This window comes from Micropterus dolomieu, linkage group LG17 (assembly GCF_021292245.1).
Source record: "Micropterus dolomieu isolate WLL.071019.BEF.003 ecotype Adirondacks linkage group LG17, ASM2129224v1, whole genome shotgun sequence".
Lineage (NCBI taxonomy): Eukaryota > Metazoa > Chordata > Actinopteri > Centrarchiformes > Centrarchidae > Micropterus > Micropterus dolomieu.
Window position 1 is genome coordinate 7,827,080 of NC_060166.1, and position 11,096 is coordinate 7,838,175.

Consider the following 11,096-nt stretch of genomic DNA (forward strand, 5'->3'; position numbering starts at 1 on the left):
CTCTCTGGCTTTGTCCCAGACCCAGAGTCTTTGAGGAGGGTGAGTTATTACAGTGACTTTAACCTGAGTAGGAAATGAATAGTGTTCAATAAACGACTCAGCTGAATGTGGTCTCCTCACAGCTCAAAGGTGCCCTGCTGGTGGATCGTGTTGAAGAAAAGGAAGATCACGTTCTGGTGTACATAACGGAGGTGAGAGGGATTCACAGTGAGGAACAATAGATGATGCTCTCCAGATTTGTGACTGACGTGTCGTCTGTTTTTATTCCAACAGTTAACGAAGAACATAGCTATCAACCACAGCTTAGACCTCCTACAGGAGCTCCCAGTGCAGAACCTGAAGCCAGCCGTGGTCAAGATCTATGACTACTACCAGCCAAGTAAGTCAGATACTCAGTCCTCTCTAATGCTCATTTACAGAGACCACACTGACAAACTCTGCTCCTTAGCAGAGCTGCACAACAACCTGAACAGTTATCAGAATAGTCATTTTGAGTACAAAAATGTGTTAGAAAGTAGAACATTTGAAGAAAGTGTGACTCTGTTTTTGTTTTATAGATGTTCTTTTTCTTCTTACAGAATACATCTACCCTTGTGCAGCAGGTAACAGTCTTTAATAACATACACAAGCAATGTTTCTTTCTTAACGGCTGAAAAACCTAAAACATTTTAACCCCAACCACAAAAAGCCATCATAATAATTATAATAATTATAAACTTAAATGTCTTAAACTCAACCAATGATTTTAGAGATAATTGCCAATATTCTAACCTAAAATTAAATAAGCAGGAAACTAACAGCTGCTGAGACTCTAAATCTTCACAGTGAATTATAATTTCTTTTATTTGGTCTTTTTGCAGCTTGAAGAGTGAAGTGTGGTCAGTCCTCAGGTCGTCAGTGAATCCAGTATAGACCTGTATTTTATTAAGAATACATTTTATGTGCCTTGTGTAACTCCATGTCGGTTTGTGTATACATACACAAACATTTATACCCATAACATAGCATAATAGACAATAAAAACATGTGATCAAAGTTTATTTATTCTATGTATTTCATCCACAGACCAGAAGTTATGCAGGTCAGATTAGTGAAGAAAGTGGAAATACCTCCAAAAAAGCATCAAGTGTTCTTATGGCTTTCTTAGGAGTCATTTGTTCTAGTAGGATTTAGATAACACAACTCTGCAAGTCTACAAATGAGCATGACTGTCTGAGTGGGGAAAAAAATGAAATAAATGCTAGTGTTGCCATTGGTGTGAATGCTGTTAAGCATTGACAACATGTGTTTTTCCACGCCTGGAATTTCTTTATTATTATTATTCCACCCGTTTTTGCAACCTAACTCGTTCCACATTTTTCAACGTAGAAACGTCATTGAAAGCTTAAAATATTCATCTCAATTAGTAATCGATTGCTATTATTTTTTAAGTTTTGATAACCTTCATACTTTCAGAGATATTCAAGGTTTTCCAGGCATTTTTCCCCATTCAAGTGGATGGACGAAACTTTCAAAATGTTCCTATTTTCACACTTTTTCAACTGTTAACTACTCATTCATATTTCAGCTAGAAACACCATTGAAAAACTAAAAGTTTACACATCTTTCCTTCTTCCTTCGTGTTTTTCAACTTTCAAATCCTATTCAAACTCTTCAAACTATTCAACTTTCTTTGAAACTTTGTTATAATGAAAGTCACTGATCTTCAACCTCTTCCCACTCATTCATACATTCACATAGAAACGCCATTCCACCTTTAAAACGTTCACTAACCTTTGGTTAATTCAACTTTTGCACATCTTTTATACATTTTACACAATCTCAATTCAAGTTCATGTCGTTTCCAGCCTGTTTTCTGAGTTTATAATGAGTGTCTATGGGACGGAATGTTGGGAGTTAGAGTGAGAAGACCAACTGGCACAGTGGGAATTCACTTAAAAAAAAATTCAAATCTTCTTAAAAATTTGCCACAGCTTTCACTGTACATACATAATTTTTTCACAAGTTGTAGGAAAACTTGTTCTGCGGCTGATGTGCAACTTTGAAAGCAAACAGCTGGTACAGTCGGCTTGAGAGTGACAGCAGTGCCAGCCAACTGCTGCATAGACTCCCATAGTAAATCAGAGGCAGAAAGATGGACAGTTCTATACTGTTGCTGTGGACACATTTTTGACAGGAGAGACACAAATCTCGGACATCTTCATGCGGATCTTATCTTTCTAATATGTTTTTGCACTGAGAGTTATGATCTGTTCTGTTGAAGCAGGAGAAGCAGAGCGGTGCTTCAGGTTAAAACTCAATGAGAGCAGCTTTCTAAGGGCCTGTGTCCACCAAAGCGTTTTTTAGCAGGGGAAATATTATTTATTATTTTTGTTTCAAAATATTTTGGACATGTAGCCAACCATACCCCTTGCTCTGTTATGTAGGGCGCTGCACATGATCTGCCTTCTCCAATAGCTCAGGTATACAATATGATGAAGTATCTATGAACATAATCTTGACAGTGTAAAGAATTATTCAGGCAATAACATGGAGCAGCTCATTGTTTAATGAAGTAGGGTAAGCCTACATATTTGAGGGAGACGTGCATAATCCGTAAAACCCAACAGGACTGTTGTGTATACTCTCCCCATCTGCATCTCAAAAATGATTGTTTCCTGAATAAATAACAGCTGGTAGTGTGACTAAAAGCCAAGATCAGTTTCACCGGCGACATTCAATTAAATTAATTCCCCATCGGATATCGCTATAAAACAAATAGCAACCAAGCAAATTAGAGAAAGTAAAAAATCTATTAAAAGAAAGCCAGACTCTGCGCAGTGAGAGGATTCTACTAATGTAGGCTATCAGAATCAGAATTTGTCGGCATATTTTTCAGCAGGCCACCGGAAAAATCGCGGTGTCACTGAAAGATTATGGAGCATTCCGCTGACCTGTCTTCATTTTCATGTCAAACTAAAAGCCTTTGCAAAGTCGTGAAATTACGACATCATGACATTCTGTAAAATTCTGAAGCAGCAGCAGCAATAATTTTGAATGTAAATAGCAGAAACCCTGGCCAAGTAGGCTACTAACTTGTCATTAATCTTAACCATTCATGCAGAACAATAACTGTAGGTTATAGTCTTTACTCGGACAAAGAAAAACAAAATTCTGGTTCACATTTTGAATAATTAGAAAGGGTCAAATGATTTATGGGGAAATATTTAAACAGGAGGACACCGGGAGAGAACACGGACTGTATAAAAGAAGTGGATGTAGTCATCGTGACGTCACCTGTTGGTTTGTGGACTGCCATCTTGAAGCCTCAAGTTTGACCCAAAGACTGAATGATTTGGTTGTTTGGCCGCCGCTATGTTGTTTCTTTGCAACCAGCAGCACCGGACGTTACCATATTTGGACAAGACGGTGGAGCCAACGGCTGTGGCTGTAACCCTAGCGCCTTTCTGTATGGTCTGTTCTGCACATGCACACTTATTCCTGCCCAATTTGTACCACGTATGTGTGCACATTATTATATTAAAGGCCTGTGATTTAAATTTTTCTTAAAGCAGTGTCAACAGTTAACAGGTCCCATTGCATGATTGGTCAGGGGCGCCATATAGGGGGGAAAAGTTAGGACAATTCCAAGGACCCCTGACTGACAGGGGCCCCAAAAAATAGGAAAAAACTAATATCAAATTACATTTATATAAACCATCATAATTGAGTATTTTAAATATAATAATAATAAATAAAAAAATCTTTGTTTTTGGCAATAGAAGTTAAATATCCCGATTGACCAAAAAGTAAACATCTATATTGACCGACTACCCCCCTGCATGAAATGGTTTGGTCCTGCCTTAGCGCACTGCTCAGTGAAGGTGTTTAGTTGCTGCCAGTAGATGTGCCAGAAATGCAGTGAACACAATGTTGCCTAGTGGAATGAGAGAAAAGACAAAGGAAAAGATGTCAATCTGGAACCCAGTTTTTCACCAAGAAAGGTGGGCAGCCTTTAGTCTGAGAGTGGTGTTAACCTGTTGGCTTAATGTCCACAGTGAAATAAGCTAGTTAGCTGCAGGCTGGTGTTAGCCTACATTTCATCAACATTTAATCAGTGCAGGGAAACGTTTAGCAAGATATTCATATTAAATCATTGTCCCTGCCTCTTTTAGCAGACTAACAACAGATGAGTCAGCAGCACCCCAGTCTCCCCATAACTGCAGCCCCTCTGTCCCAGTGAAGAAGGGGAGCAACACTGTGTTAATGACATGCCAGTTAGCATCATGCCAGGGAGTCTGCGGATTTCTGTCTCTCTTGCTGTTTTTACCATAACAAAAAGATATTAATGACAGAAATTCAAACACAAATTATTTTCTCACTTAATGATCATTATGAAATAAAATAAAAACAACCTCCTGTCTGTACTGGATGCTGGACAGTTCAGCCTGCATGTAAATTACAGACAATATTAAAATAATCCAGTTTGATGTGTTCATTTAGATTTAATTTTGGCTGTTAAATGACATCTATAGATAGTTAATGTTACTATAAAAATACATTGAGACTGTAAAAGATTGCCTTTAAGTAAATTTTTATGGTGGCTTTTAATCTTGCATCAAATAGTGAACTGCATACTGTATGCACGCATGTACAAATCACCAGCAGTAACTATTGTGCTAGTACTGTACTAATACTATAGTATTGAACTACAAGAAACAAGACAGTTGCAAGCCTGTAATTAGAGTTATGTAAAGCTTTTGATGGAACAGTTAGGTCCTAGAGATGTGGTGACAACAGCTGCGCAGAGGGCGGTGCCGCTGTGATTGGTGCATCTGTTTATTGAGGATGTCCACAAATGTTGTATGTAAAATGAATAAAACAATGAAATACCACAATAAAATAAAAGATTTTTAAAAAACGGAACAATAAAAAATATGGGCGAGGATCTTAATAGAAACAAAACTCTGGACTGATTTTAATAAAATGCTTATTTTTAAAGATTATATGATTATTTAGATTGACCATGTTTGTAGCCTATCGAAACTATCAAAACCAACGTGGTGCCAAATGACATCTGCGCTGGTGTGTTCACTGTTCACTCTTGCTTAACCTAGTCCCTGCTTATAAAATATCCACCTTATCTGCGTCTTGTAACGTAATACCAGATAACAACTCTCTCTGTGTTTCTCTGCAGTACAGGTAGTCTACACATTCAATTTTCAATTTTGGGATTCCCCCACACACGCCTGACCTCCTTTCACAGCAGTGAATGTAATGCTCCAGTTCACATCAAATGAAGCCCTCAACTCTGTCGGAGTGATGACAGTGGCAGTGTGGTAGTCATGGGGTTTAAGAATATTTTGTAGACTATAAAAAAAGTTAAAAGCAACTTTTACATCATGAAGTGTTGTTACTTTCCGCTACCGGAGTCAACACTCATCCCGTCTGCTCTCCCTGGACCCTTTCCCGGTTAATATATTCCTGTAAACTGCTTCTCACCCTTTGGACTCTCAGCTACGGTTCCCTCCTGCTCTGCACAGCATCCACCAACCTGGTTCTGCAGCATCTAGTCTTCCTCTCTTCCTCACTCTAGCCGCAAGAAAAGTTAAACAACATTTTGGTAATAATAACATGCTGTTTTAGTTAGCCTTCACTATGTAAATAAGGAAACAAAGTGCTCACTCTCTTTGACACGCACACACACATCTTCCCCGTCAGGTTTGTCCCTCACTCATGTTATTGCCAGAACATTTTGGGTATTCATCCTTTTGTTGTTTGCTTCAATCTATGAAATACAGAGCAGTATTTATTGAACTTAAAGCCTGCGTTACGCGACAGGTAACGCAACCAGCAGCTGACCCCCCCCCCCCCCATCCCAAATATTTGGCAGACATGTGGGCGATGCGCTTTAGTGTACTGAGGATGACCACACAGGTTTGTTTCCTAGAAAATGATCTACTCAGGATAAGCACTGTTTACATGGCAAAATCAAATATCCCACACAGTGTAAAGGGCACTGTTGTAGAACTCCAGTTACCAATATCCATTAGATTGAAGAAGTCCTGTCATTAACATGACACTTAAAGGTGTTGCACTTTTGGTATTTTCATATCTGGAGGTGTGCAAAGCACTTGAGTGCTCATGGAAACAAGATGGGATAATAATAATAACGTATATAGTGTTAGGGATGCACCCTAATGAAAATTCTAGCCGAATATAATGAAAAAAATGTGTACATTACAATAAATTCACATTTTTTCCATTTATTTTGCTTTTTTATTTTACCATTGCATAAACTGAAATGGTGGAAAAAGGGAGACACAGACACACCACCTCAAGAGTTCCGAGTGAAGGTACATCTCTTCGGTGCAGTATCATCCCCTGGCTGTGCGAATTATGGGCTGAAATACTTAGCCAAGGAAAACAGTCACTTGCATCCAGTAGGATCTCAGTTCATGGCAAGAGACTTTTACGTTGATGATGGAGTCACAAGTAGAAAAACTGTGGAAGAGGCTATTCAAGTGGCACACGAGGCAAGAGAGATATGCGCCAAAGGTGGTCTCCGTCTTCACAAGTTTGTGTCAAACAACCATGCTGTCCTACAGAGCCTACCCTCATCAGAGTGTGCAATCGATGCCAAGTCAAAGGATTTGACTTTCACTGACATACCATTAGAGCGAGCGTTAGGGATTCACTGGAGCATTGAGACAGATAGCTTCAGATTTAACAACACTTTGAAAGACCAACCAGCGACACGTAGAGGCATATTGTCCGCGGTGGTCTCCATATATGATCCCCTGGGCTTCCTTGCACCGTATGTTCTCACTGGAAAGAAGATCTTACAGGAAATGTGCCACCAAGGTGTTGGCTGGGATGACCCCCTGCCAGAGATACTGAAGCCACGGTGGGAGAGCTGGCGACAAGACTTCGCCAACCTAGAGAAGATAAACATAGCCCGATGTTATATACCTGCCAATTTTGGAGAGGTTGTAGAGACAGAGCTTCACCACTTTTCGGATGCGAGCACCAGCGCATACGGTCAATGCTCTTATCTGAGAGTCAAGAACCAAAGAGGAGACGTTCACTGTTCCCTAGCCATAGGAAAGGCCCGCGTTTCTCCCACAAAGGTGTTCACAATACCTAGGCTGGAATTAACTGCAGCAGTGGTCTCAGTTGGTGTCAGCAACATGCTCAGAGAGGAGCTTGGCTCTTTTGATGGGAAAGAGTACTTCTGGACAGACTCCAAGGTAGTTTTAGGCTACATAAATAACGATGCACGGCGCTTTCACACCTTTGTTGCCAACCGGGTCCAGAAGATCCGTCATAGCACAACTCCCCAGCAATGGTTTTATGTCCCTACAGATGAAAACCCAGCAGACGGTGCTTCCCGAGGGAGAACTGTAAATGAACTACTTACATCAAACTGGTTCACTGGTCCCATGTTCCTCTGGGAAAAGGAAATATCTACACCAAATGATGTAGTACTGGACCTATTCATAGGAGATCCAGAAATCAGAAAGGTACGAACGCTGCAAACAAAGACCACAGAAACAACGAGTCTTGCCGACCGCCTCTCTAAGTTTTCATCATGGTCCCGAGCCATCAAGGCTGTGGCACGCCTTCTGCGACGGGCTAAGAAAATTATTTCAAGTGTCCTTACTACAGTAAGTGAACAGGAAAGCGCTGAGCGTGTCATAATCCAAAATCTGCAAAGCCAAGCATACAAGAAAGAAATTCAGCTGTTAAACAAAGGAAGTCAACTTCCATGTCACAACAAACTGAGCCACCTTGATGTTTTTCTTGACACAGACGGCATCCTCAAGGTGGGAGGAAGACTCCGCCACTCGTCCCTTGCTGACCCATTCAAGCATCCGATTGTCATCCCCAAAGAGCACCACGTGACAAAGTTGATAATAGCTCACAATCACGAAAAGATAAAGCATCAGGGAAAAGGCTTCACCACAAATGAAATTAGATCCAGTGGCTTTTGGATTCCTGGAATGAGCCGAGCAGTTGCTTCATACATCCGCCAGTGTGTGGTGTGTTGTAGACTCAGGAGACTCCCAGAGAGACAAAGGATGGCTGATCTTCCTGTGGAACGTGTAGAGCCCTCCCCACCATTCACATATTGTGGTATGGATTGCTTTGGTCCCTTTGCCACTACGGAAGGACGAAAACAGCGTAAACGATATGGACTGCTCTTTACCTGCTTTTGCTCACGGGGCATCCATATTGAGATGCTAGAGGACTTGTCCACTGACGCCTTCATCAATGTCCTGCGATGCTTCATTGCTCTTCGAGGTGCAGTCCGTCAAATCCAGTGTGATCAAGGCACTAACTTTGTTGGTGCTAAGAATGAATTGAAGGCAGCGCTAAAAGAGCTTGATTCACAGAGGCTGAGTATGTTTCTGTCAGAAAGGCAGTGTGACTTTGTCATGAACGCACCCCACTCCAGTCATGCAGGTGGAGTGTGGGAGCGACAGATAAAGACAGTAAGGAGTGTTCTGAACTCCACTCTATTACTTTCTGATGGCAAACTCAACGACGCTTCACTAAGGACTCTACTTTATGAGGCCATGGCCATAGTCAACAGTCGACCCCTCACGGTGGATAACCTGAACAATCCTGACAGCCTAGAACCACTCACCCCCAATCATCTGATCAACATGAAATCCAGCACAGCACTGCCTCCACCTGGCACCTTCCTCAGAGAGGACTTGTATGGAGTGAAAAGATGGCGTCGCGTGCAGTATCTGGCAGAGCAGTTTTGGAGTCGCTGGAAACGAGAGTATCTGCACAACATCACTGCAAGGCAGCGTTGGCATTCGCCGATGAGGAATCTACTAGTAGGTGATATTGTGATGGACACAGACAAACTGTTGCCCAGAAGTGAGTGGAGACTCGCTAGGGTCTTAGAGACGGTCAGAGGTAAGGATGGACTCGTAAGGAGAGTGAAAATCTCACTTGGAGATAAGAGACTAAACAAGAAAGGTGAGCGCCTTGGAAAACTTTCCGTGGTGGAGCGTTCTGTGCAGAAGCTAGTTCTGCTGTTGGAGGCTTCTTAAGCCCATTTCTGTTAAAGAAAACTTTCTGTCCTAATAGAAAAATTATTCGTAGTTCATGTCATATTATGTAAAATACTCATAATTTTGGTGGGAGTGTAAATAACCCAGTATATGTTTAGCTCTACAGAAGAAATATTATTATTGAACAGTCATTTCAGTAGGCTTTATTAAGTACTTTACCTTGTTTAAGCCCTAGTGTCTTACTTCCTGTTCTGACTAGAGGTGCTTTTATTTTGAAAGCCACCCGCTGGCACCGTAACTAGTTTTCCTGCTACTTGCGACGGAGAGACTGTAATATACACACACGGTGAATGATTTAACGTTTAGCACCCCTTTGAAGAGGCACAAGGTTAGTATTTATCATAATACTGTGATATTAACATCGGGGTGGTGTTTTTGAAGTAGTTTGAACAATTGTGGCTGTTTATAGCTGTGCAAATACTGGGCTTGTGAGTTAGTGCTAAACTATGCTAATGCTCTGAAACTATATGGTAAGGTAGCTAATGCGGTTGTTGTTTGTGTTGTTTATTTTGTGACCAGCTCTTACGTTGGTTTTGGGATTTCCAATAAATCTAAAATCATCAGTTCAAGTGTCAGACCATCTTTCCGAAGGATGTGCTACAGATGTCATATTCCAATAAAGTGTCCCTCTACTGCAGATTCTGATGAGTATAGAAATCGTAAAAACTGGTTCTCAAAAAATGTACAAGGTGTGTGCACTCCCACTATGCAGTTCTCCAACATTGTTGTACATTGGAAAGGTGCAACTCATGACTCAAGAATTTTCCCGAACTCCTGTCTGTACGATCAGTTTAAAGGTGCTCACAAAGTGGAATCATACTTGGTGACAGAGGGAATGCCCAGATCAACTTCTTGTTCACCCCTTACCTGCACACTTGAGCAGCAGCGGTACAACCAAGCTCATATCCATACCAGAGGTACAGTGGAGCGCATGTTTGGTGTATGGAAGAGTCGTTTCCAGTGTCTCAGAAACACATTGCGCTTTGAACCAAGAAGATGCTGTATTGTCATAATTGCAACAGCAGTTCTTCACAATTACCTCTAACAGCATGGCTCCCCAGATCCTCAAATGGAACATAGGGATGAAGCAGATCTTCCCATGGTTGAGCCAGACAATGAAAGGTATGGACTGGCATGCAGAGATGCTTTTGCTTTGCAGCACTTCTCACAATGAAGTTACCTCAGATGATTGAAGACAACAATTGCCACAGATTGATTATGAACAAATGTTTTATTTCACATATTGAGATATCGGGACCCTGAACTGGTGCTGGTTTCAGTAGAACATTGGTACTGCTGCTGCTTCATGTTTCTCTGTTCCTCCTTCATGGCTAACTCAACGAAGTATTTTCATCTTTATTTCATGTTCATCTTTTAAATGCTTTAATTTGTGCTCATGGAATTCCATGGCCAGTTTCTCGTGCATGGTCAGCCTCTTGGTCCTTCTCATCTGGCCAGAATTAGTGACACCATCTTCCCTCCAGGCTGCTGCAGCTGAGTGGGCTGACTTTCATCCTGTCTCAGGACCTCCAAGCTCTGGTGATCATCTGAAAAGTATTATATTGCAGCATTAGTGAACAATATGTATTTAAAAGCGAAGTTCATGAAATATTTCTGGTTATAGGACTGCAAAAAATGACTGACAACAATACATATTCCCTGCAGTTTAAGGATGGCACATATTAAATTAATGTGGCCTACAAAGTGAGGATTGGAACGGGGCCCCATCTGAACTGTCCAAATGATCATCATCAGGGATACCTTCCAGGGGCTGTTGGCTATCAATGATTGAAGTCAACAAGTCTCCTAGGTCATCGGTCTCCGGTCTTTCTGGGGGTCCATCACCAGTCTTGAAACGCTCCCTACGTGCAACAGCATTTGTCTTCTTTAAGTAAATTTTTATGTTTTTCCACAGGATTTATTTCACCCTTTTTTTTTGCTCTGCCTGCCTCCCTGTGTTCTCCTCCTCTCTCCCTCGGCTCCTGAGCCCAGCCAACTACCTACACCTGCACCTCATCAGCCACCTCG

The 11,096-nt window shown here is 41.3% G+C and overlaps 2 protein-coding genes across 2 annotated transcripts in view; both read left to right on the forward strand.

Moving 5' to 3' along the window:
- Positions 1-3: 3 nt before the first annotated feature.
- Positions 4-11,096, forward strand: part of LOC123986034 (pregnancy zone protein-like) — a gene marked incomplete at its 5' end in the record, with an annotated part of 13,428 nt that continues 2,335 nt past the window's right edge. The window contains 4 exons of the mRNA XM_046074088.1: positions 4-39; positions 123-191; positions 274-379; positions 579-602. Of these exons, the coding sequence (XP_045930044.1) occupies positions 4-39; positions 123-191; positions 274-379; positions 579-602 (235 nt within the window). The remainder of the gene's footprint in view (positions 40-122; positions 192-273; positions 380-578; positions 603-11,096) is intronic.
- On the forward strand, positions 8,097-10,055 carry LOC123985872. The gene is made up of 2 exons (XM_046073841.1): positions 8,097-9,396; positions 9,588-10,055. The coding sequence occupies exon 1, from the start codon at positions 8,118-8,120 to the stop codon at positions 9,045-9,047; it is 930 nt and encodes a 309-aa protein (XP_045929797.1). The 5' UTR covers positions 8,097-8,117; the 3' UTR covers positions 9,048-9,396; positions 9,588-10,055.